The 27,853-nt window shown below is 36.4% G+C and overlaps 1 protein-coding gene across 3 annotated transcripts; it reads right to left on the reverse strand.

Annotated features, from left to right (window-relative positions):
* Positions 1-252: 252 nt before the first annotated feature.
* LOC128991866 (exocyst complex component 8) lies at positions 253-27,813 on the reverse strand. Of its 3 annotated transcripts, none has more exons than XM_054415108.1 (15): positions 27,712-27,813; positions 26,015-26,115; positions 25,369-25,524; positions 24,537-24,721; positions 23,586-23,728; positions 22,898-23,051; positions 19,557-19,689; positions 18,337-18,511; positions 14,982-15,126; positions 12,332-12,515; positions 10,280-10,410; positions 9,204-9,426; positions 8,563-8,753; positions 2,517-2,688; positions 253-1,465 (listed from the first exon to the last, which is right to left on the reverse strand). In XM_054415108.1, exons 2-14 carry the CDS (start codon positions 26,067-26,069, stop codon positions 2,518-2,520), a joined length of 2,046 nt encoding a protein of 681 aa, XP_054271083.1. In that variant the 5' UTR covers positions 26,070-26,115; positions 27,712-27,813; the 3' UTR covers positions 253-1,465; position 2,517. The 3 variants fall into 3 exon arrangements, with proteins under 3 accessions (XP_054271083.1, XP_054271080.1, XP_054271082.1); XM_054415105.1 differs by lacking the exon at positions 27,712-27,813 and adding an exon at positions 27,296-27,559; XM_054415107.1 differs by lacking the exon at positions 27,712-27,813 and adding an exon at positions 27,241-27,559.
* Between the last annotated feature and the right edge of the window lie 40 nt (positions 27,814-27,853).

Consider the following 27,853-nt stretch of genomic DNA (forward strand, 5'->3'; position numbering starts at 1 on the left):
TGGTAACTAACAAGACTACAAGATTGCGCCACTCATCCTACACTCATCTCCATTCATACTAGGCTTAAAATACCTACTTTGTATGGTTGCCATTTCATTGAAAAGTATTAAAATTATTTAAGTATATACCGAACTGGCTAAAAACAGGGTTTATACAATTAAAGTCAAGTTGAGTACAAATATTGTTTTGCTAATTTATTAAATAAATTACACTCTTCAAATATATACATTGACACTACTTGTTTAACCCTCTATCTGGCGCTGGTCGATTTTCGACCACTAAAACGTGAGTTCTCAGTGGCGCTGGTCTATTATAGACCAAGATGACATGGGTTGGGTTTTTCTATTATTAAAATATGAAAACAGTTTTAAAACGCAATAAATCTTATACCATTAGAAAGATGAGATTCTGAGGATTCATTTTCATGCATAAAACATTATTGAGTGAGTATTATGTAGCGAGAAACGGTAGTTTGAAAAACTAGAGAGTTCAAAATAGATTTTGGCGGTGGAAAGTTTTGGTCACCTGACTACAAAAACAGCTGTTTTTGGTGATTGTCAATTAAATTGTATACAATATTAGTACATATTCTGAAACTACAATAAATTCCATACAATTCCATGTGAATCTATATGGTTGATTGTAAAATTTTTTTTTTTTTTTATGTCATAAATACCTATTATGTTTTTGTAAAAAAATCTTCAAAATTTTACATTCCGACGTAAATTTCTCCGACATTTTAGAATTCAACTAAATATAACTATATATTTTCAGAAAGATCTTTTTATTACCTATTGTACAGTATCATTTTATTTTTTGTTGATGCATTCTATTATTTCCTACGTGACAAAAAGAAATTTTGTAGTTTTTCAAAAAAGAAAATATGTATGAAGAATTTATTTTTTTATAATTTTATTTTTATGAGTATTTAAAAAACATTGATATTTCTACGTAGGGAATCATATTTCACACAAACTTTACAGTTAAATAAAATGTGTAAAAAATTATTTTGTGGTTTTCTTGTGGGTTGCTTTTGAAATTTCTAATTTGCATAATCCAAAAATTTGCAAACCTTTTGCTACTACGCCTAAACGCATTGCTATGAAAAGAATATTTTTATATCATTATATTCTAAATTCATCCCTGAAATAGAATATATATATATGTGTGTACTTATATTCACAAATAAATGTTCTGTGGCAAAATATATGATACCACTACAAAAGCGCCAAAATATACCCGCCACTGGTGAATAAAATGACCGCCAGATCTAGGGTTAAATGAAGTGTTGTACAAGTGGGTTATGTTATATTACATATCATTACTTTTGATTAAAGCTTTATAACGTTACATAGAACCAAATTCTTCATTGAATCTTATCACCTCTTTTCTTCAATAGATGATTTTCACTGGACTAGCACTCCTTAGCTCCCTGTCTGTCCAAAAGAATATTTCAACTTCAGCCTAAAAAGTCAAGATAAATAAATGTTTTATCAGCAAACACTATTTTTAGTTATTCAATTTAATTTAGAATGTTAGACAATAGACTTGAAAAAGGAATGACAAACAGTAAAAATTAATTTTTTGATATAATGTCACACAAATTAAAATTTGGTTTTTAAAAATAAATCTATGAAAATCAACTTTTAGTAAAATTATGTATAAACCTTGTGTATGTATTTAGCTTAAATTTGAACATAAACGAAACACTTAACAGTAGAACCCCTCATATCCGACCTCGGAATAACCGACTTCTCGGGATATCTGACCTTGACCTAGTGTCCACTGTCAACTTGTTTCCTGTCTGGGCACGATAACGCAGAGCTTGATCAGTTAACCGAAAGGCCGATCACAGATGTTGCCGTAATCGCGGCAGACGATCACCACTGTCACCAATCAGCGGGTGTTGCTGCCATCGAAGAGACTTCAAGCTACACTCATGGGTTTTGTCGCAGGAGACGATTACTGATGTCCCACAGAATGCAAGTTACACTCACGGCTGTTGCTGTGATTGCGGGAGACGATTACCGAAGTCACAGAGACTGCAAGTTATGCTCACGGCTGCTGCCGCAGTCACAGGAAACGATTACTGAAGACGCGGAGGCTAAAAGCTACGCTCCTGGAGTCCTGGGTGATGTCGCAGTTGCGGGAGACGATTACTGATGTCGCGGAGACTGCAAGCTACACTTATGGGTGTTGTCGTGGTCATGGGAGACGATTACTGATGTCGCAAAGACTGGCCATTCCGACCTTGCCCCGGTCACGTCGTGGTCGGATATGAGGGGTTCTACCGTATTAGATAACCAATTTATTCCAGTGATCATTTAATGTTTTCATCCAAAACCTCTCCAGCAGTCGTATAGTAATTTTTGTCTCCTGCGCTCAAGAAAGCATTGTCCTCGTTTTTGGTATCACCATAAAATGTTATATATATCCCTATATGTTAAAAAATCTCTCAAATGATATTTTATTAGTGTTTGGATATAAAAAAAAAACTTGTATTTCTTGTATTTACCTCAAACATAACCAATTATGTTGGTACCACTCTCTCTGAACTTCGGAGAATACTCTTTGACGATCAAAGGAAGTTGGTGAGAAGGAGTGTTCAGGTGTTTTACAAACGACTTTTCACAAACTGGCACCAATGAGTCCAATATGAATGAGGCATTTTTCACTATCAGTGGTCGCTGAAATATAATGCAAAAATTGTGGTACCTATATTATTTTTTTATTAAGTAAAATTGAAGTAGTAACACACAATTATTTAAGAAACTGTTTATTTACACTCAGTGTTTCACTCAGCACCTGCAAATTCTTCAACATTAACATGTTGAAAGACTAACCAAATTTCAATTTGTACAGGTATACAAATAAACAAAAATCAACTCATTTTGAGGTTAAGGTACACTGCTGTTATAGCAGGCTAGGATCCAACTGGTGGAAAACTGTAGAACTCAGTCTGTGTCAATAGTTACTCAGTAACTTAACTTGTCTTTAAAAATTTGACCTAGCTCTAGTTGAAGACATTAAGACCGATGAGCCACACAAACCTCATAACCAGAGCGCTGTAGCCAGAGCCAGTAGCCTAATTAACCATAGTGTGGTGGCTTAGCAAAATGATCGTGACCTGATGGATTAAAGCTGCAGCTTTTGCACATTTCTTCCATACCCTAAATACAAACAATTTATGGGGGGGTGCCCGATTTTTAGGTCCGCCATCTTGAAATACGACGCCATCTTTGTTTTCTTTAGAGGAATTGAACTATTCATTGAAAATGGCCTAATATCACCCAAAAAGACACTTTTACGACATTTTTATACAACATGTTTTGTTCACAATTAAATTTGCTATAAAATGAGATAAAAACCACTTCAATAACTTAAATAGTCTTGAAGATATAAACTGTTAAAGTTGAAAATTTGATATATTCCTCTACGCTACATGTAGTTTTTGCTATATTTCACCCAAAAGGTCAACGGTACATATCTGTTATTATGATATATTTTATTCGTAATTAAATTTGCTACAAAATAAGATGAAAATCTCTAAATTAACTTAAATAGTTTGGAAGATAGAAACCGTTAAAGTTATAAATTTCTTTTATTTCTGTATGCAATAGGTCAGTGTTTCTTAAAAGTCCCCGCGCTTTGTTTTTTCTGCACGTATGGCGTCAGAAGACTGCAACTTCACACATCAATACTGGACCTAAAATAGTACTTTTTTAAGTACTTCTTGACTTTTTTCTCCCAAGGGGGGTCGGCCCACAAGGAGTAAGTTAAAAATCTTAAGTAAAAGCATAGGCCATGATGCATATCAAATTAAAGAGATTTACCTGTAGAACACGTTACCACAAACTGCACTTTAAAAGGACAAGTGGGTCAAAAGTTATACAGTTTTATAGTTTCGCATATTTATTTATAAGTAACGGTCAACACCATTTCATCTCATCTTGATGAAGCTCGGAAAGTTCCCTCGGGGTCTTAAAAATGGTAATGTGCTACCAATTTTCTAGAAAGGTGACACATCTGTCAAAAATCATCGTCCAGTGGTGGTACAACCTGCATTGGCTAATATATTTCCAGCAATTCTACTTCATGGACTCTCTTTTTCTGTGAAAAATATCATCGTGCCCTGTCAACATGGCTTCAAGAAAGGGTGATCTACCTCGACCAATTTGGTTCTGTACCAGGATGACATTATGCAAGCCTTTTCTCGTAACCATAAGGACGATTCTGTCAATTTGGACCTATCCAAGGCTTTCAACCGTGTAAGTCACACTTATCTCGTGACAAAGCTTGGTGGATTAGGGATCACTGAATAGTACTTGTATGATTTGAGGACTATTTGTGGAATCACTTTTTAACAATGAAATTTGCTGGAGCGAAGTCTTGTAAGTTTGAAGCTTCTTCTAGTGTACCTCAAGGATCTCTACTGGGACCAATTTTATTTTCAATATTCATTAATATATGGCTGACGTTGTCAAAGATTCTTGACAACCGGCTTCATTCGCGCATATTCCTCTGACAAGACCACCATTTTGAGAGGGGTGCCTCAGGGCTCTGTTTTAGGACCTACCCTATTCCTGCTCTTCATTAACACCCTTCCATCTTGCAAATCAACCGCCAAACCAGCACTATTTTCTGATGACACCTCACTCTCCATTTCCAGCCGCAACATCGAAAGCTTGGAGCTAACTACCTTTCGGGAAGCCAGTAACTTAAACGACTGGTTTGATTCCTTTCTCCGTCAACGCCGAAAAAAACCCAACTTTTGCACTTTTCTATTTCAAAGAGACTCTCTAATGGATTCAGCCTACTTCTGGACGACACAACAGTTCATCCAACTAACAGTGTTAGGTTTCTGGGACTGACACTAGATAAACATATTGATTTCTCAGATCACATTAAGCAGGTTTCAAGAAAAGTCGGTTCTGGAATTTTTGTTCTACGTAGTTTAAAGAACACATCTACCTCCGAAGTTCTAATATCCGTATATTACGGACTAATATATCCTCATTTAGCGTATGCTATAGCCTATTCCTATAGCGTACGCTATACCTATATGGGACTATGACATTTTAAAAACTGAAGTTCTATTTAAATTCCAAAAGTCGGCTGTACGAACAGTTTTATCTCTGCCCAAACGCAAATCATGTAGAAAGTTCTTTTCAGAATCAAAATGCCTCCAGCAGGACATCAATGGAATTACAATGTCTTTTATGCAAAATGGAATGCTTTTGAATGAATTCAAGTGCATGATAGTTTCATTCAACATGACCTCAACACCCTCTCTATTTTTAACTATTCAATAAATGGGAACGCACTTGTTAGATCCACCTCTGTCAACGACCTTGGAGTATCATTTACATCATCTCTCAACCCTGATGATCAAGATAACAGGTTAACAAGGAAAGCAAACTCAGCCCTTGGTTTCATTCTGAGATTATCCAGAAATGGGTTCTCTCTGTGTGGGCTGTGCCCCCCTTGTTGGAATATTTTTCTGCTGTATGGTCCCCATTTATACAGTTGGTCTTTCACAGGACATCGAAAGAGTGCAGCTCTTTTTTTAGAATCGTAGAACTTCGTCTGGGATACCCATTCAGGAATGTACCCATTTGAGGATCTTCGACAGCATCTTCGGCTAAACCACTTGAGTTCTCGAAGGCGTATTGCTGACCTGGTTTTCTGAGGAAGATTCTCATTGCAGAACTTGACTCTCCTGAGCTGCTGAGCAGGGTAAATTTTCGCTGCTCCAGACCATACTGATCCCAGGACCTATTTGAAAGGGGATATCATTCTACAGCATATGCCTACAACAGCATGCTACCAAGACTACATCGTTTGGGAAACAGTATTCCTAAAAATCTCAACTTTTTCTCCTCAAGTTTTATTACTTTTAGGAAATAGCTGCTTGCTTGTTATTCATAATCCTTGGTGCATTATACAGTAAAGTGGTCCTATGATTTAGTTTGTTATTGCATTTCTTGTTTTGTTGATACATTTTGATAGAATTTCTAAATATTATCACTTTAAACCGATCAATTTATGGAATTCCAGATTTATTTACATCTTTTTTATTCAATTCTTGTTAAGTTTGTTATACATTTATTCTTGTTGATCAATGCTTTGCTTGTTATCCTTGCTGTTAAGTTCCGTTACGTTTTTTATATGTTATGCAATGAGATGAAATGGTGTTGATCGTTGATTAATAAATAAATATGCGAAACTATAAAACTGTATAACTTTTGACCCACTTGTCCTTTTAAAGTGCAATTTGTGGTAACGTGTTCTACAGGTAAATCTCTTTAATTTGATATGCATCATGGCCTATGCTTTTACTTAAGATTTTTAACTTACTCCTTGTGGGCCGACCCCCCTTGGGAGAAAAAAGTCAAGAAGTACTTAAAAAAGTACTATTTTAGGTCCAGTATTGATGTGTGAAGTTGCAGTCTTCTGACGCAATACGTGCAGAAAAAACAAAGCGCGGGGACTTTTAAGAAACACTGACCTATTGCATACAGAAATAAAAGAAATTTATAACTTTAACGGTTTCTATCTTCCGAACTATTTAAGTTAATTTAGAGATTTTCATCTCATTTTGTAGCAAATTTAATTACGAATAAAATATATCATAATAACAGATATGTACCGTTGACCTTTTGGGTGATATATAGCAAAAACTACATGTAGCGTAGAGGAATATATCAAATTTTCAACTTTAACAGTTTATATCTTCAAGACTATTTAAGTTATTGAAGTGGTTTTTATCTCATTTTATAGCAAATTTAATTGTGAACAAAACATGTTGTATAAAAAATTGCGTAAAAGCGTCCTTTTGGGTGATATTAGGCCATTTTCAATGAATAGTTCAATTCCTCTAAAGAAAACAAAGATGGCATCGTATTTCAAGATGGCGGACCTAAAAATCGGGCACCCCCCCATAAATTGTTTGTATTTAGGGTATGGAAGAAATGTGCAAAAGATGCAGCTTTAATCCATCATGTCACAATCCTTGCCGATATTGTCTCTAAGCCACCACACTACCAGCAGTCTAGTAAATCAGCATTATTACCATGATTTTTTAAATCATGTATTTTCTTAAGTTGATTTTATGAATCAAAATGTTACGGTGTTCTTAATATGTAAAACATTAAAACATATATAAGAAAAACAAAAGGAAAATTCAGTATAGTATGTCTCTGTTTTAATTGTTTACACTTTTTCTCCATGTCCAGGACTTTTTGAACTCGGCACCCATCTGGTCCACATCACGCCAAGTTTTTAGGATTGAACAACAACCTCCAAAAATATTTAAATGTACTTTTTAAGTTTTTACTTCTACTACTTCATCAACTAATATTAGTCAACACTTAAATTACTAAATCATCTATATATTAATTTGAAACTGTTTTTCTTTGTGACAGCTAATTTGAGAGAACGGCTGGGTGTAGAAACTCGGTAGGGGTATCTAAAGAAAGGTCTTGGTCTGTAGATGAGCCATCAAAAGAGAAACGTGGTAAATTCCCTTGGGGCTCTGCCCCAGTGGCCTTTAAATTTCCATCCCATGTTATTCTTATGGAGGAAAACGGGGTTTTGTCACAGCTAATTACTGAGAACGGCTGGGCGTAGAAACTTGGTAGGGGTCTCTAAAGAAAGGTCTTAGTCTGTAAATGAGCCATCAAAAGAGAAACAAGGTAAATTCCCTTGGGGCTCTGCCCCAGAGGCCTTTAAAGTTCCCTCTTCAGATTTGTTTACATTACGACCATATGCATACATTTACACTACTTTTTAATGAAACAGCTGTTAATATTGTGATTTACTAAATTTGTCAAAATGAAGTTGGTTTTTTCTGATTTTAAAATCGATTTTCTTCTAAATCGTGCCATGTTTTGCAATATCATGTTCTATTACCAAATCAGTGGAAAATCCTAATATCACAGTAGCTCTTAAAATTATTTCTTATGGAGTTAACATCTAGGTATTGTATGGGTTGGTTTCTGCCTTTTTTACCACTTCTTGGAGATTGAACGTAGACGATATTCTTTGGCGTATTGCATCTGTAGTAGACGATACTTGGTTGGTGTAATTTTAAAATTACAATGGAAAAAGTGAGAAATACTGGACAATTTGATATACTAAAAATAAAACTGAATTAACACTGTGCTACATTTCTTGAGCAATAATTGAAAGAGCCGATTTGCAAACAATGGAAACAGGAAAGTCATAGAACACAACCAAGTACAGTACAAGAAATAGAAATAATGTTTTTTTTTTATTTATAATCGTTATTATATACAACCTAATGCGGCTATGAGTGGGAAAAATTGGTAGAAAACACTAAAAAACAAGGCCAGCTTTTGAAAAAAGATAAGCTATTTACAAAAAATATCTAAACTGCTGTGTACATCTTGAGTATTTCCATAATCTTTAAATCGACTCTTATAAAGTCATCGGAAATTATGACTGTTATTCGTTTTAAAATAACGCCTGTAATGCTTCGCAATTGCTCGAATTCGAGCAACAGGTACACTAGTTATAATCAATATAAAATGCTGTCATACCTGCTGGGACAGTTTGTCAGCCTTGTATGAGGTGAGGAGGTGTTTCAGTTGCGCACTGAGAACGTCATACAACACTTTGTCTACAGTATAGGCCATGTCACAGTTAGCCAGGCGTAGGCTATCATTGACCAATGACAGGTAGAGCTTGGTGAAGGACACGGTGTTGGCTGTCAATTCCACCCAGCTGTCTCCTGCAATAAAAAGGTCCAATTTATTTTAGTGTAGGTTGACAGAGTTGCTACTATACAGTCTTGAGTCATAAAAATGTCTAGGTTAGGCCAAGCCAACAGTTGGTCTGAGAGATAAGTTAAGGAAATAATTTTTGGACCAAACTTGGGTCGGGTAATTTTGGGAAGTGAGCGGCATGATTTTCAAACCTAGCCTAAGAGTTGGAAAATTGAGCGGAGCCCAAGCTTTTTATTCTTCCAATGTTATCGGGATTGCAGAAAGCGTCAGCAAAGATTTATCGGGATTGCAGAAAGCGTCAGCAAAGATTTGAGACTATACAAAGTTAACTATTTTGCTTTGATTGCATTACAATACTTTATAAGCCCCTAATTTATGGCATGTTTGGTGAAACTTTGTGATCGCGTACCTGTGACTCCAGTGACCAGAGACATAGCTACTTTACAATATCGTACCTGTGACATACTTGGTGAGAGTGAGTCCCTGATCACTCAGCTCTGTGGACAGTTTGTGTAGGGCTGAGGGTGTGTTGAGGTTCAGTGGACGCCAGTTGTCCTCGACACAACGCAGCTTCACCGCCTCCGTCAACTTGTCTCTCGCCTCCGTCAGACACCTGGTGATGGGCGGACTCAGCTGACCATCCAGCTGGTAACACAGGTCCATGCCTAGCTCTCCAAGCTACACATTCAACAGTGATACATTGAAAGAGTTTATTTAGAGAGATTATTATGAGCCAATGATACAATTTCATCAAATATCTTCACTTATTTCAAGTTTTATTTTTGTCTTCTTTTTGTGCATTGTGCACAACATAGATTTAGTAAAAACACTTTCACCAAAAATGCACAATCACAGTCTTTAGGGTAGAACCATGTCACATAACTAACATGGCGTGCTAACGTTTTGGTCTCGTTGCAGAAGGTGGCTGGCAGTGCTTCATTAGTCAATAGTGCTCTGAAATTTACAACCTGGAGGAGAAAATATCTGCAACAAGGCTGAGTTGTCTGTTTGGTATATTGGTGAATGTCAAACTGCCCTACCCTTATATAGTGTTAAGTTTGACCTTGGAAGTATTGCATATAGTGCTAATGAAGGTAGTTAAGTTACAATACCCAACAACATAAGACCTAACCAACATAAAAAAAGAGAAAAAAAGAAGAGCCCACTTTTTCATCCCCCTAACGACAAACATATTGACTGGTACAGTGGCGTCATCCTGTAATCCAGCTGGTTGGAAGTCACGAATTGGTAGAATCTGTGAATTGTGATACTCCCTAGTGACGGTGTGGATTAACATCTGCACTAGTGAGCACTATGACTATCCACAGTCCTATCTTGATAATTAGACCAATTTGTAAAAAGTGGTTCAGATTCCACTATAAACTGTAGGTCCCTTAGTTGCCATTGGTCGTATGTGCTATTAATTAACAGTCCTGTCTAAGGAACATAGTCAGTAACTCATACTACACTCATCTCCATTCATACTTGACTTAAAATCTACTTTTTCAGACTCAGACAGTACAAATTTTACCTGTTGACATTGAGATCGTACAGACACAACACATTCCGCCAGAGATGTGAGTGAAGCTTGTGGCATGAACACTTGCTTGATGAAGTGTGAAGTGAAATGGGACAATTCTTGGCTAGCCCAAACAACAAACACTGGAAATACCAAACATACTAATTTAGGCCTACTACACAAAATAAACTATAGATAGGATAGCAGGCCTACCAGAAAGGGAAGGAGTCTAAACTAAAGTTTTGCGTTTCTTGTATCCGTTAGGGTTTTCATATTTATTTAGGTAATCAAATCAAATCAAATCAATTTATTGTTGTAGACATTTCACAATGCATTAACAATGTCACAAAATACATAATGCTGTTATTAAATACAGCAAATGAATACTTACTTGTAATCAATCAATATAATAAGACAGTACAATAAAAAATTATATATATACATATAAAATACAGGCACAATTAAATAGAAATATTTTGACATGTAAAAAAATCCTCCACTGTATACGGGCATTTTTGTAATAAATATGTTTTCATTTTTGATTTGAAAGTGTTCAAGGACAACTCCCGAGACTCCACTGATAAATTATTAAACAATTTAGCTGCCATGAATTGAATGTTTGTTTGACTCTTTGAGTATTTACAAAGCACTGTTTGTAAGTTGTCTTTAAATCTGGTTTCATAATTATGTTTATTTGAATTTTCTGAAAAAATTTCCAAATGATTTTTTACATACAACAAAACTTGAAGAATATATATTGCAGGTAAAGTTAAAATTTTGAAATGTTTAAATATAGGTTTACAGTGAGTTCTAGAGCGTACACCACTTACAAGCCTTATCGCCCTTTTTTGCAATTTAAATAACTTTTTGGAATATGATTGGTAACCCCACACCAATATTCCATAACTCAATAAACTATGTATCTGTGCATAATACACTATTATCATAACATCTTGTGTTACACAACCTTTTAATCTTCTTAAACAGTAGGACACCTTTCGACAGCTTGGTTGAGGTTATGTCAATGTGACCCTTCCAATCTAGTTTTGAATTTCCTTCCAATCTAGTTTTGAATTTAAATTAATTCCAAGAAATTTTAAAGGTTTTATCTCATTTAATAGGGGCTGCCTATTTGAGAAACAAATTTCCAAATCTTGCAATTTATTTAGATTTAGGCATAATCTATTTGCATTACACCACTGATAAATCAGATCAGATCTGTAGCATTTTCAGGATGTGATTCATTTGATCTCTAGATTCAGAACAAACATTCAAGCCTAGGTCATCAGCGTAAAGAAAACTATTAATATTTTCACCTAACAAATTGTATGGCAGATCATTGATGTAGATATTAAACAGTAGTGGCCCTAAAGATGAACCCTGAGGAACACCAACGTCTATAATTTTTCCTAGAGATAGCTCATTTTTGAAACTAACAAATTGTTCTCTATTTTTTAAATACGAATTGATAAGTTTAATTGAATTGTCTTGAAAACCATAAAATTTTAATTTGTGTATTAATATGTTGTGATTAACAGTGTCAAATGCTTTTGACATGTCAAAAGAGCGAAAACAAACCAGTCTTTTGTTCTCTATATTTTTAATCACATCTATGACTAAACTAACAACAGCATCATTTGTGCTCTTCCCAGAGCGAAACCCAAACTGCCTATCAGTAAACATGTTATTACTTTCAAAGTATTCATACACCTGGTTATACATTAGTAATTCAAACAACTTTGATATGGTTGGTACAACTGATATTGGTCTGAAGCTTTCGTAACTATTATTATTTTTCTTGGGAACTGGAACCACTTTAATTTTTTTAAGTACTGTTGGGTATACACCCTTTTCTATCATCCTATTAAATATTGTGGTCAATACTTCACAAATACTAAAAGAAGCGTGTTTAAGAATAATTGAATTCAATCCATAGATATCCAAACATTTACTTGTACATACGCTAAGATAAGTTTAAGTTTTTTAAAATATGTCAATACTGTAGAAGAAACTAAAAAATATCAGTTTGAGTAATACTGCGGGAAATACAGGTTGAGCTCATACCTGATGCTAGGGATGGTGAATTAGGGAAAGCACGACCATAAAACTCCTTTGTCATGTCCGTCAGATTTGTGAAGAATATTCCCCCAAGTCTCTTGACATAAGTGATTGTGGCTCCTTCCCTCTTTACCCTTTTCAGCTGAGCTTTCAGGATGCTTGTACAGAGTTGCAGAAACAAATCACAAGCCTGAAACAAGTTTTCAGAGGTCAGAAATTTGTCTTTTGATTTTTATTTTTCTATGTATCTGTATTGTATGAATATCAAATCATGTGGAAAAATTGTATTTTTTCACATTGAAATATAAATTCTAAATTGAAACATTACTGTTGGCTACCTTAACCCTTTGAGGTCGAATTTAAAAAAAATGTTTTGTGAGTATAGGTTACCATTTGAGCAGTCGGGAAAATGGGGCCCGGCGACCTATACTCGCCATTCGGCCGCAAAAGGTAAAAAAAAATAACTTTTCCAAGCATTTACCTTTTAGAAATTAAGTTTAGAACTCAAATAATATTTGAGGCCTGCACAGAATATCTGTAGAAAACAAAAGAAAAATAACTAAGTACACTAATTAAGTAGGTTTTTTTTGAGTTTGTGTAGCACTGAGTGATGCTAATTTTACCTCTTTAGATTTTATCTTCAAGACAAAAGTTCAATACTAACACTTGATTGGCCTTGGCAATCAATTTGAGCATTTTGAAGACGATTTACACACAGAAAATTCAATACAATTGACATAGGCTAATTACATTAAATTGCTGACCCCATATTAGGGTTGAAACCGCACGCAACCATACCGCACGGACGGTATGGTTATCTTGAGTGTGGGGGGTTCTTCCCGGAACCTCAATTGAGTCAAGGGTGTCGCCACCTCTGGTGGATAGGTTCATCCGGGTGGGTCCCACTTCTATACCTGCCTCCTTTTGGGAAACCCTGATGGCCTGGCAGTGATGTTGGGTCTGACGGGCAAACGAAGTAGATCGGGTGCTGGGTCCGAGCCCGCCAGGGGTATCTGGGGATCTATCGCTCTGGATATCTCTGGTTCCCAGCAATGGGTCAGGCCTCGATCGGGCAGCGGTGTAAATGGGAGGTTGGGGTTCCCCCCCGTCAGCGTGCTGATGGTCCCCTTCCTCCTGGCTATTGATGGCGGGTTCTGCCTGTCAGGGATGAGATAGGTCCCGAGTGTTGCTTGCACTAAATGCGTCGGGGCGCTCTACTATGGACCTCTAGGTTCCGACCTAGTGGAACCCAGGTGGAGTGACGCTTAAACAAGCAGCCGGAATCCCTGGTTAGGATTGAGGGGCAACCCTCTTTCCGAAGGGTCTGCTTCGGCAGCCGGCGAGCCTGATGACCTTAAGTCATCCGCCCATGATGTGCTAAAGGTTGATGCGTAAGCTTCGGCCTACATCATGGGGCCCGGGTATGTCCTGTAGGATAGGTACCGGGTAAGCAGTCAGGGGGCTTCGGCTCTCATGACAACAAATAATAATAATAATAATAATAATGACCCCATATTAGTAGTCCTCCAGAAGTAACCTTTCCTGGAGGTGAAAACGGGCAAGTACCCGCAGCTCACGGGGACACTCAAGGGCAACGTAACTTTCCGCAGTGTGAGGGCAACGGTTTGTAGGTACTTATGCAAACCTATCCCTGTCTCTGAGCACGGACGGTATGGTTATCTTGAGTGTGGGGGGTTCTTCCCGGAACCTCAATTGAGTCAAGGGTGTCGCCACCTCTGGTGGATAGGTTCATCCGGGTGGGTCCCACTTCTATACCTGCCTCCTTTTGGGAAACCCTGATGGCCTGGCAGTGATGTTGGGTCTGACAGGCAAACGAAGTAGATCGGGTGCTGGGTCCGAGCCCGCCAGGGGTATCTGGGGATCTATCGCTCTGGATATCTCTGGTTCCCAGCAATGGGTCAGGCCTCGATCGGGCAGCGGTGTAAATGGGAGGTTGGGGTTCCCCCTGTCAGCGTGCTGATGGTCCCCTTCCTCCTGGCTATTGATGGCGGGTTCTGCCTGTCAGGGATGAGATAGGTCCCGAGTGTTGCTTGCACTAAATGCGTCGGGGCGCTCTACTATGGACCTCTAGGTTCCGACCTAGTGGAACCCAGGTGGAGTGACGCTTAAACAAGCAGCCGGAATCCCTGGTTAGGATTGAGGGGCAACCCTCTTTCCGAAGGGTCTGCTTCGGCAGCCGGCGAGCCTGATGACCTTAAGTCATCCGCCCATGATGTGCTAAAGGTTGATGCGTAAGCTTCGGCCTACATCATGGGGCCCGGGTATGTCCTGAAGGATAGGTACCGGGTAAGTAGTCAGGGGGCTTCGGCTCTCATGACAACAAATGTAAATGTAAATGTAAATGTAAATGTAATGACCCCATATTATCTAAGGAAATAGCCGTGGCTGTGAAACACTAAGGATTCAAAAAAATTCTTACTACTAAATCAGCCAAAAGCCAGAACACATTACCTTTCATGGTCATTTGTATCAGATTTACGATGCATACATTAGTTAGTTACGTATAGAAAATAAATAGTTTGAATGAGTTATAAATGTAACTTTGTAAAACCAAGGGTGAAACCAAAAATTAATACTAGGCAAAAAGAAGAACAAAAGTGCAGGCCTAAGACTTTTTTATTTTAAAATCACATACTTGTGTTGATCTTCCAAGTAGGTTGAGTAGGCGCACAGACCTCCTAGCCGCTCGTAAACCACCCTGGAAACTCTTTTCTGATGTCACAGTCAACTCAGCTGTCAAAGCGTTGATGAGACTAGTGATTCGTTGGTCTAACTTTCGTCTAAAATATTTCACATTCTTATAGAACTTTGATTGCAAAAGCTTGGACTTTTTAAAGTGTAAGTTCAAAAATATCATCAAAACTGTAAATAAGAATTTATTTTCAACATAATTTAATAAGTCCACTGAAACTGTATATTCACTATTCATTTAGTCAAGTGTAAATATTAATTATACGAGACATTTTCTCAGTACCTATCAAAAAGTGCTGCATCAATGAATTTAAAATAAGTTACTTTTATTTACGAATACTTGAAAAGAACCGTTATGGATCATGAAACAAATGACGTGATTTTATTCATGATTATTATTTTTTGGCTTGAAAATAAACATTATTTAGCATTGCTTGAATGGAACTGCCAAAACATTATTATGTTAATGCTGTTGCTGTTAGTACAGGATTTGGGCCAACAACGTCATTTGTTTATGTTTATGATCCATACCGGGTTTTATTCTAGTATTCTTGCTTTTATTCTAAGCCAGTAGCATTTCCACTAGTCTAGCAAAACTCTTAGCAGGAAAATTTATTTAGATCTTGTGGGTGACAAGTAATTAATTGTTTGTACTGTGTTATAAAAATATATAATTGTTGTCATTAACCGGATGTAAAACTTTTTTGATGACTACAGTCCCTTGAAACAATATGTAACAGCACAGAAAACATATTACTATAACCCAGAATGCCAACCGCGTGGTAAAAAGCATTAAGCGGTTTGAGAGAGCTTTGCCTGTCAATCCGTAGGCAGCGCCACCAGCGTTGCCATGCAATAGCATTTCTGTGGTGGTGTTTTCTGTGGTAACAGCTGTACAATACAGTAGACTATAATGAGTGGCTGAGTGATTATATACGATCAACATTGTGGATAATGGAAACCTAACTTTAATAATCACTTTTCAATAGGGATGGACGAGATTGGATTTTTAGTTCGAGACGAGACGAGACGAGATTTTTTATTTCTCATAAAATTTCGAGACGAGATCGAGACGGGATTTCCCTTCTCATACACAACGGGAAATGCACGTTCAAAATTTTTACCTGATTTTGTAACATTGTTAGATGACTGTTTAAATACAAAAATAATGATAATAGGCAAGAATATTTACAATCTTTTATTAAAAAACATCAGCATAACATTTTTTTATTAATCACGCCTAACTTATTAAAAATGCCTACGATTAGGAAACATAGTGATATCAGTTAGGATAGAGTTCAACTTATCCTAAAATAAAATAAATCATAAAATAAAAGCAATATTAATTTTTATAAAATTGTTACTTGTTTTGACTTTTTATAGTAATAAAACATTCCTCACACTGCTTACACTTAACAAAACTTCTCAAATGTTATTAAAGTAATATTATTAAAATAATTAAAGTAATATTGACATTTAAAGAATTAATTAAATAAGAACGCCTTCGCAAAGGAAACGCAACTACAACACGCTCCTGTATTGCGGGTATTGCATTGACTTTCTGCAGGCGTTTTTAATTATTTTTTTTATTTATTTTTTTTAAATTCTCGTCTCGATAAAAATCTCGGCCAAAAAGAAATCTCGTCTCGTGTAACGAGATTTAAAATTTCCCGAAAATTTCCCGAAATTTCGAGACTTGACCATCCCTACTTTTCAATGAAATGGCGACCATACAAAGTAGGTATTTTAAGCCAAGTATGAATGGAGATGAGTGGCGCGATCTTGTAGTCTTGTTAGTGACTAAGGCCGACATATTCCTTAGACACAGCTGTTAATTAATAGCCCATACAACTAATGACAACTAAGGGACCTACAGTTTATAGTGGAATCCAAAACACATTTATGCTTTGGTATTAACGAATTGGTCTAATTATCAGAATAGTACTGCGGATAGTCGTAGTACTCACAAGTGCGGACGTTAATCCACACCAGGGAGTATCGTATCCACAGTGCATGCCTATAAATATCCACAATTTGTGACCTCCTAGTAGCTGGATTACAGGATGTCGCCACCGTCCCTGTATAAAATTCCTAATATTCCAAAAAAATAACCTAAAATTCCCAGGAAATAGCTAACATTGGCTTGGAATGTATAGTTAAGATTCAATACAGGTTTTAGTAATAATAACACATTTCAAATTCAGTACCTATGTGTAAATATTACTGGATAAGGTTAAAAACCATCAATGTGACATTAAGCGCATGTGTCTAAGGAGAACAAGAAAGAATTGGAGGACCCTTAGAGAGTTTGATGTTGGGGCTGGAGTAACGCCATTTCATTAATTATTTAAAGAGAATTGTTTATTTTTTATGTAAACTGATTGATTTATATTAAATTTCTGTTAATATTTCAAATTCAGTATCCTCATACATCCTTTTAATATTAACTATGTTTCACACACTTGTATTTAGAAAATTAATAATATAAGCTCTTCCACCTATATGCATGCAGTGCCCAATTTGCGGAGGAACAGAGTTTCTGTACCTCTCTTCGGGAAGATAAAAATATTGGCATAAATAGATACAAATCACATTCAATAGGTAACAGTTCCGGAACCTCATTTTTTTAAATCCAGCACTCCCTACATGTATAATATAGGCCTAGTAAAAACAAAAATTGGACCACACAAAATGTAACTTAACATAACTAGCTGTTACCTCGTTTGACTCCATATAAGTATTAATAAAACTATTGATTGGTTGAGTTAAGCTGAAATAAACAAATCAGAATACAGTAATACAAAAAAATAATCACACCTGATTTTAATAAGGAGCTAAAGTATTTTCAACATTAGGTATATGGAAAGTTCCCTTTAGAAAGGAATTACGACCTTAAAGGTCAATTTATGAAATAATGAATAGTTATACGCAAGGTTTCTCGTCATGATGAACACTTTAAATATATGGTTTATGGGGGTGTGACTTTTAGTTTTCTCAAAAGTTCAAGGGTACTTTGGGATTTATATATGGATATGGTTGTAATGGGTGACTCGCATTGGTAGTTGGAGAAGTAAACAGCAGCTCGCAAGATGATGGGTCTCCTCACACTAAACATCTTGCTCGTCACTGTGTAGCTTACATTTAACTTGGATCAAAATTTTGTTTGCAATCGTTGTTAATCCGCAGCGAAGTTAATCCACTCATAGATAATCGTGAGTCAACTGTTACTTAAACACTGGTATTGTATGAACAGTATGTCTACTAAGAATGGTGGGAGTAATTGTTAAGGAAAAACCAACCTTATTTCTAAATTAGTAGGCACATTGGGAGCTTTCTCAAGGCACTCTTTAGTTTTCTCGATCAAAGCGTGAGCTTCCTCAAAGTGTCTTTGGGCTATCAGCACATCTAGGTCTTCAGAAACTTCGCTCAACCATTCATGCTCATCTGAATTGTCTTCATCAGGATCACCAAAAGCTGTAAAAAAAACTGCAATATTATTATACAGTAGGAAAAGGTAGGCTATATGAAGAATGATGAAAACCAGCTGGTCCTGAAAAGCTCTCTGAATTGTTTGTCTAAAGTATATTGGTTGTACACTGGGTTCTAACAAATAAACTTATCAGCAAAAACGTTGGCTTGCTAGTGTCTGCTAGCTTCTATTGCACCTCATTTCAATATATAGCTCAAATATAGGAATTAAAAAAAGTGGTATGTTTTAAATTTCCGTATATGAACCAATGTCATCACGTGCATCCCCCTCAGTTTGGCCCACCTCAAATACTTTATAAATCTGGGGCTGATCTAGTGGTTAGAGCGCGGGACTTCGATTCCAGAGGTACCGGGTTCATATCCTGCCAAATCACCAATGGATTTTATCCATGTGATAATGCCGCAACTCCTAGCTAGGTCTAGCCTGAAGTAATGTGAAAAACTATTCCGGGCTTGTGCCTAGCGTCCTAGGACAAAAAAAAAACTTTATCAATCTTGGTGCAGTACCACTACCACAGCATAATATGGATTGAAAACGTGTCTAGTTAAAAGCTGGGTAAAAAAAAACAAAAAAAAAACAACAAAGATTTTCACTGAGATATAAATAGAGTACCTTTTTTGTTGTTATGATAGGCACTACATTTACAACATCATGACATTGACATAGATAAATTTAACTTGCTGAAGAGAAGCTTAACTGTTATTGGCTCGGTCGTTAATCATCAGTTATGAGTAATGCTAGTGTCTCTGTCTCAATGTCCTTAAACGGCACTAGGTCCAAATATGAAAGGCAAAGAACTGAATGACTCTTGAAGTAACTAGTTATGCAGTTCATTACCAGGATCGCTTGCATTTCGTTCGTAATTAACATCTTTGGGGTAATGTGAACCTTGCATAAAAATATTTTTGGATTCGATAATGTATCCAGACGGTTGGGTCATCAGATGCAGAGTTTTTTTGGGACTTATTAGTGGGGAACTTAACTCAAATAAATATTTTATCAATATTATCTTAACAGGCTCAAACTTACGGTTGGAAGCTGAGTCTACTGAATCAACATGAACCAAGGAGTGTTGGTCAGATATTGAAACTGCTTCTCGTTTTGGATGTTCTTGGTTTGCTTTTGCTTTCTTGGCCTTCTCGAACTGATCCAACCATTCTTTCTAAAAACAAATAAAAACAAACTTGAGGAAAAATGCAACTTTGCTAATTTCATAATGTCTTATTGACTATCATACTCAGAACAGAAGATTATACACTATTGTACTTTTCAATATACAATTTGTGTCTATGGAATAAAGATGATTTGATTTGATTTGATTTGATTTATACTTGTTGTAAATGGACTTAAATTATGTAGAATGATAAAGAGAAAGGTGTTTTAGGTACAAATTTTACTCAATACAAAACCACAACATAGCTTTCCACACAACACATCTGGTATCCATGACAACTAACTTATACATAGAACACATGTGATACCAAAATGAACTATTCACACAAATCATATTTCAACAATACTGTATATGTGTGGCATTCCCATCCCAGTCTCAAGAACAAGTATTAATAATTTAGGTTTATTATGGTTGCTCGTTCTTAAAGTATGTGTGAAATGTAGCCCAATGTACATTTCTTCAAATGTTTGGTGACATCAGGAGCAAAGTTTATATATTTATTTAAACAATTTCTTGATAAAACTACACTAAGTATATTCATTTAGTTAGCAGCAGGAATTAATATTGGAACCAAAATAAATGTGCTAGCGTTTGCTGAGGATGTGGCACTTCTTGCAGAAAACAGAAAGGATCTAGAGAGCTTAACAAAAGTTTTAATAAAAGAAGCCAACCATGTTGGGCTAACAATAAACCATCAAAAAACTAAGAATATGAAAGTGGCTAGAACCGAAGGAGTAGTCAGGAAAGAGAATTTTAAAATGATCTCCTTCTTTAAATGATCTCCAATCTTTAAAGTGGATGATTTGGAGTTTGAGCATGTGGATGAGTTTGTATACCTCGGCATAACAATAAACCATGATAACAAAAGAGGAAAAAGAAATTCAAAATAGAGTAATTGTAGCCTCAGCAACCTACTAGTCCCTAGTCAATATGCTTAAGTCAAAAACTCTGTCCAAAAATACCAAAATTAAAATCTACCACTCGATCATTCTTCCAGTACTACAATATGGATTAGAAACATGGGCACTAACAAAAGAATGGGAAAAGAAACTTATTATTTTTGAAAACAAGATTCTAAGAAAAAAATATGGACCAATTCAAGATGAAGAAGGCTGGAGAATTAGGAAGAATAAAGAATTGAGAGATGTGTATCACCATCCAGATGTAGTAGCAAGGATAAAAAGCAGGAGATTGAGATGGGCTGGACATGTGTGGAGGAGAGAGAACTGATCATTAATAAAAGCTGTGGACCAGAACAAACCAGAAGGCAGAAGACCACTCGGCAGGCCGAGACTGCGATGAGTCAGGTGCTGCAGGATGTGGCTGTGTTGGGCACTACTCCTGAGGCAGCGGAGAATAGAGAAGAGTGGAGAAGCATCGTTGGCGAGGCCAAAAACCTTCTGAGGTTTCAATGGCTAAGGAGGTAAGTAAGGTAAGTATCTATACTTATTTAATACGCAAGCAGGATTTTTGTGACAATTACTCCTCCGAAACTACTGAACCGATTGACATGTTTTTGGTGTCATTGGAAAGAGCGTAACGTGAAGTTTTGCAGGAAACTTTCTTTTTGGGGAAATAATCAGAGTGAGGCCTGGGGGCCCTTTAAAGTTTCGTATTTCTCCATAAGATTAACATGGGAAACAAATATTGTTATGAAACTACAGCTGTTGTCAGAAATGCTGTTCTGCTATTTAATTTAATTTGTTTGCAAGGAAAATTGTTTCTTGGTACCATGTGGTCAATGAATTATACTTTAAATGCATATATTTTAAATGCTATACACTATATAAAATGATAGTACTTTAATTAAGAGATCTTAATTTAAATAATCAATAAGCAGGATTGAGCTTTTGCCTATATGTTTCCTGGTAAGTGTGTTGTAACTGTTTCTCATAGTATATTATAGTATCTTAAAGTAAAACCGAATTATACTTTTAAAACTGCATTCTCACCCCGTAGCGAAGCACGGGCAGAGCAACTAGTATTCATTTAAATTCAGTCAGCGAATGATTTAAGTGTGGGCATCGGAACCTGTGCCCAGACTGGAGACGTTACACCTTCACTTATGTTCCATGGACCTTTTTTTTTAAGGATCCCGTAAAATACAGGGTGTTTGCTAAAGAATGCCAGGATTTTAAATGGTAATTGCTTGAGTACTATTCAAGGTAAATAAATGTGTTAACGTCAAATTGAAGCTAAAATAATAAGTTTTGTTTCCCGTGTAGCAAGGGAGGAAACTTCCAAACTTTGACCTTGGCATGCGCAAATCAGGTGCGGGGTGATAGGCCACCACTCACACGCCTGGCGCCAGTCGTCAGTGCGATGCTTACGGCACAACAGAAGGCACATAGTGTAATCTGTGGTTCACAGAGTTTATATCGATTGCTTAATTAGTCTAAATTTTAATCTACTTTATAACAAAATTTGACGCGGCTTTAATGAGTTTCGTGGCACCGTAGTGTTTTGAAAAGCATTCACCTGGCCGGCTATAAATAAGCGAGGACATAGTTGAAGAAATCTGACAATTCTGCATCAGAAGCTCGAAAATGCGATTGCCCGACGAAGTCTTCAGTTGAACATAATTAAATCGACACTTCATGATGTTATCTGTAAAAGATAGAGTCTTTGTGCCTAAAAAATTCAGTTAAGCATCAGATAAACCCACCGATCGCCCTAAGCGTACAGACTTGGCCAGTTTTACGTTCAAATAAGATTGATGAAAATCTGAATTTTATCAAATTATTTCAAATTGTATCAAAGTATGTAAATCTTTGTTCATTTCCCTTCAATTTGACGTTAAAATCATTTGATTATATTGAACTGTCCCCGAGCAATGGTTGTTTAAAATCCCAGTGTTTTTATACAAACAATCTGTAGGCCTACTTTTGCAAATTTTTTTTTTCCTAGGACGCTAGGCACAAGCCAGGGATTGTTTTCACATTACTTCAGGCTAGACCTAGGGGTTGCGGCATTATCACTTAGATAAAATCCATTGGTGACTTGGTGGGGATCGAACCCAGGACCACAGGGACTGGAGTCCCGCGTTCTAACCCCTACGCCAGTTCGCTCCCCCTACTTTTACAAATAAGGTAGCCAAAACCACCATATTTCATTTCCTAAATCATTAACAATCCTCTAACGTACAAGCTAATAACCTTCCTTGAGGGCTTCAGCTTAGATGAAGATTATATCCTACCTTGGCATTGAGGCTGGAGCATTGGAAAACCCTGGAGTCGGGGAAGGCCAGCAGTTTGAAGGCGTACCTCACGTTGCCGAGGTCTCGCACATTCACCACCGCCAGGCTATCCAGCTCGTACTGCGCCTGGAACTTGTATTTTGCTGGGCCTCGCCTGGAAAACAAATTCTGAGTTTCAATCTAAAACCATTCAGAAAGTCTTTCACAAACTTTGACCTAAATTACAAGAAAAATGTGTCACAGAAACTTGATTGGGTCATTTGGAAAATATTAGCTTTCGCAATGACTTAGATTGTTGCTTTATACCCTATACCCTTTCTTATAAGTATTTTTCACCATGTATCTGGCTATAATAATGAATCTATGCTATAGTTTAATATATTTTAGCTTAACTTCTTCATTTAAAGTTATTATTAAATAACCTTACTTTGGAGAGAAATTCATATGCTAACTTTAGGGGGAAATTCAGAAGCTAACTTGGTGATTAAAACTAATGAATAAAAAACTCAAAAGACTGTATATTCCTTGACTAGTAGGAATGCTTATCTAGATGAATTTGTTAAATGCAAAAAATTACTAGGTGTGCAAACCGATTGTAAATTAATTTGGAACAATCATATAGATTTAGTCTGTAGTTAATAAATATTCAAAAGACATATATAACACCAACCGTAAAGCAGCAGTCTACCTGTTAGATATCCAGGTGGCGATGAGCAGTATGTCGGTGAGAAGGTAGGCATGTACTCTATGCAATGGAACACTCTCCACAGGATCTAACTCTAACAGATCTCCTTCATGACACAGTCCACGGTCCTTGTAGTCTAACAGGCTCTGTAATAGAACATCCTTCTAAACAACAGCATTGATATTCAAACATTTGCAAAGCAACATCACCAACAACAAAACGTGAGCGAAAATATTTGTCTACAGAGACGTACATGTTAGCGCAACTTTTGGGGTGGCTATCACTGAGTGAAGGCTGTGTGAGACAGTGGTGAAATTATTTTAAAAATTACCGAACCAACTTTTGCATTGAGGACAGCGGTAGTAGGTTTATCTAGACTAATAGACTGAGGTACTGTTGGAAAAATCTATGACAAAATCAGCAACAATTGCCGTTCCACAATCAAGGAACTCGCAGAATATTTTCCCTAAATTTAAAGGCATTTGGTTAGTGAAATTGGTTTGGAAAAACTTGATGAACAAAAATGTTGTGCTTCAGAGGTTTTTAAGATTTTAACGGATGATTAAAAAACAGCCTTGCTGCAGCACTGACATTGCAGGAGTTTTAAACAATTTGATGCCAACACATCACTGTCTAACTTGGCCTTCACTCATCACTGCTTTGCCATAAACGTCACAAAGCTGGCAATAAATTTCAATCGGCTAGTGGTTTTTCAATAACAAAATTCTGATCCCAGAGTGCATCTGGCAAGATAGTGCAATTACATCACCCATTTTAAAACTCCACTGCAGAAAATATGTACGAGTAATATGATGCTCAGGCTACTTATGCTGGATGCGTACAGAGTGTAGAAACGCTTTGATACTACAATGGCTGATGCAAAACATCTGTTACTTTCTGGATGGCCTTTGTGCTAAACCTGATCCACAATATTTAAAAATAATGAAAACTCACAGCACATCCTTCGACTTTCTCCGCAATCGCTGTTAGCAGGTTGACTCTCCGGTCTTCTGTTTTCACTTCCTGCTGTGGGCTCTCCAACGGAGCGGCCGGTGCGACAGAGGAGCTGGCCAGGGTTGACAACAAAGTCCGCTGCTCAGTCAACATATGTGACAGCTGGTACATCTCACTTTCCAGGTCTACCAGGTTTGTCAAGGTTACAATGAGCCATCATTTCAAGGCAAATGTAAAATTTAATTTCAAAATTTATAGTACCGGTAAGCGAATTTGTAGAACTGAATGTGTTTCCAAATTGTATTTATCACGATTGGTTCATTTTAGAAAAATAGCTACAATATTTATTTATTTATATGTTGATGTTCTCTAAAGTTATAGAGAACGGTTACGGTAATTAAAACTAACTAATTGGGATGAAGCCCCGTTTGGGTTAGTGAAACTTTGGATAAGGCACTTTTATCTGCTAATGACATACATTACTTTTATGAGGCAAAGGTAAGAGTTTACATAATATCCTAGTACACTGCAATTTAAACATCACTGTGTGTAGGTGACAATGATCGGAGGTAAAATCAATATGGTGGACGAGTAGTAGCAGAAGAGCAGTGATCTTGAACTTGGATACTACTTTTTTCTCTACTTTTCGAAGTCCAGAAATATTTTACTATTTTTTCTGCTTCTTTTTGGGTTAGGTTGATTTTAGGATTAGCATGGTTTCAACTATTGGGACTCCAAGGTGTAAAATATTTAAATAGTACGGTACAGCTTCTTTTCTAATGAATAAATCTTAAAATAACATTACAATAGATGTGGCAATGTCAAAGGATACGTGCAATCTCTTTTGCAGTTTCGATAAACTGCATATAATTGTGGTACACATTCTTCTTTAAAGCCGCACTGCTGTCCTCGGCTAGTGTTTGGATCTTTGATCGAAATTGTTGAAGTTCTTGTCCCCCCACACAGACTTGAGATATTTCCTTCACATCTAGAAAAAAAAACATACTCACCAATTTAATGTTCCTACACAAATGCAGTTAAACTAAAATAAATATAACTATGGTCAGCATCGAGTACCCGGATATAGCAGGGTTGCCACTCGTCTCGATTCTGTCGGGACAGTCTTGCCTTGGTCCCATAAGCCCATGTTTATGTATGTGTTAATCTAGGGGGGAGGGGGGCCCATCCTGATTTTCCCTAACCAAAGGTGGCAACTCTGACCCATAGTTTTAGCCTACTTAGTTTCCAATAAACATTGTCCCTGATTATAAATGAGAAAAACATTGTTAGAAACAGTTCTGTATTAAGTAGACCCAACTATATGAGCATGTTCTAAAATTTTTAGAACATGCTCATATTGTTAATAAAAAAAACTGTGGGAAGTCAAAAAAAAGCCTATAATTATCAGAAATGCATGAGAAGGCTTCATAAAAAAAAAAACATATTTCTGTGACATTGGAAACAGATTGAAAACTTACATTTATCTGGATTGAAACCAACTGACTCAAATTTCTTAACGTTTACTTCTGCCATTATACTGCAAGATGGAGGTCAACAGATGCTCTATGAATAGTCCAACCTAAAATCATAAAATGATTGGATTATGTTAAACATTTCAATAAACATTATTTAAGATTCAATAAAAGATTGAACATTATAAAAGATTCAATAAAAATCATCAGGCCTACAATAAACATGACAAATACTAAACCGACAGGGTTCGTACTTTACACAAATATAGATTACGCACCCACTTAACACATAGGCCTATTTACGTCCTTAAACTGCCCTCGGGCTCCGTCCCAGTGGCTCTGGAGTTTCCCATGTTAACCTTATGAGTTTTCATATTTAAAAGGAATTAAAGAATTTCGTCAGCTGTTTCAACTACACGTGTTGGTTCTATTCTATTCAATAGCATTAAAAACTTTAAGGTTTGCCAAAAGGGTGCAGCACTAAGGTATTATTTTGTTCGCATTTATGACAACAGCTAATTTTAACCAAGCAGCAACAAAAATCTGTGTTACCCTACACTAACTTATGAGAACTTTACTTTTTCTATTGTTTAGGTGCAGTGGTGGTAGAACGTTAACTTAATTAATTAAGGCTATGGTAGATGTGCTATAAAATGGCATAGGCCTACCGAAAGTTAAGAACGATACCATGTTAACTTAAATGGAGAATAAATATGTCTTGTTTATGGAAATATTTTAGTAAAAATCCAATCAGACAAATAACAATTCGCGGGTAGACTTCCGTATCTGTTGACACAACAACCGAGTTAAAATATTGATCAGTATATTGATTATTCGCTATATCGTTTTAGTTAGGTTAGTACCTAGTGTAACCTAACTAGGCTAACTTAACCAAACGATATATCGAATGAAACAATCAAATTATCAATATTTTCATTCGGTTGTTTGTGCCAACAGATACGGAAGTCTACCTAAATTTGATATTTCTGTAGGTTTACTGCGGTGGGGGGTATTGTGTTTTATATCTTACAACAGTAAGTTAAGTTGATTTTATATTATGGAACCAGAAGACCTAAATTAATGTTTCGACTAAAACCCCTGACACCAATCCTTAAATATTTATGCTGATTCAAATGTAGCTAAAAGAATTAATTCTAAATAATATCAGATCATAATAATAACTTAACCAATGTAATGCTGAAGTAAAGCTAACCAAAAAATAACTAACTTACTGAATTGCTAAAAACCAAGATTTCTAATCCAGATAATGGGGATTGTAGTACCTACCTGAAAATAATATTTAAAAACACGTAGGCCTAGACATTTTCAAAAGAAATTTAAAAAGTAACATTACAAGTTGGCAATAGAAGTCAATCAAATAAATAGTTAAAACAACAGTATGATTGGTACTTGGTAGGCTGGTAGGCCTTTGACAAAGAATAATCACAACGAAATGAAATGACAATGACAGTGAAGTGAGTGAATCGAATGAAATAATAACCAAGTGTCAAAAATCAGTACTACATGGTACTACCAAACTTGAGACTTGAACTTGAACACTATAAACTTCCCAGAAATAAGTTGAAATACATTGTTTATATAACTACTATTTGATCAAGAATTAGGATTGTCCTAGGATACAACAAGGAACAAGAACAAGAATACTGGCAATGGGCAATACTCATAGATATATAATAACTTACTTATATATCTATCTATGGCAATACTGCGTGGTGATAGCTCCAGTTATAATTTTAGCTCAGTGGGTGATACTGATAAGTCTCAAAGCATAGACAATATCTGTGCTCAAAGTCTCAGCCTCAGCTCCAGCTGGCAACCAACCCT

Source organism: Macrosteles quadrilineatus, unplaced genomic scaffold, assembly GCF_028750875.1.
Source record: "Macrosteles quadrilineatus isolate MER2022 unplaced genomic scaffold, UCM_ALF_1.0 Scaffold_4__1_contigs__length_99947679, whole genome shotgun sequence".
In the NCBI taxonomy this organism is placed as follows: domain Eukaryota; kingdom Metazoa; phylum Arthropoda; class Insecta; order Hemiptera; family Cicadellidae; genus Macrosteles; species Macrosteles quadrilineatus.

Excerpts from the sequence above, each read along its gene's own strand:
- LOC128991866 (XM_054415108.1), bottom strand. The coding sequence starts at position 26,069 with ATGGCAGAAGTAAACGTTAAGAAATTTGAGTCAGTTGGTTTCAATCCA. Across the intron at positions 19,690-22,897 it reads GCTCCAGCCTCAATGCCAAG|AAAGAATGGTTGGATCAGTT; the intron begins GTAGGATATAAT and ends ATTTGTTTTTAG. Across the intron at positions 10,411-12,331 it reads TTCACCATCCCTAGCATCAG|TGTTTGTTGTTTGGGCTAGC; the intron begins GTATGAGCTCAA and ends TGGTATTTCCAG.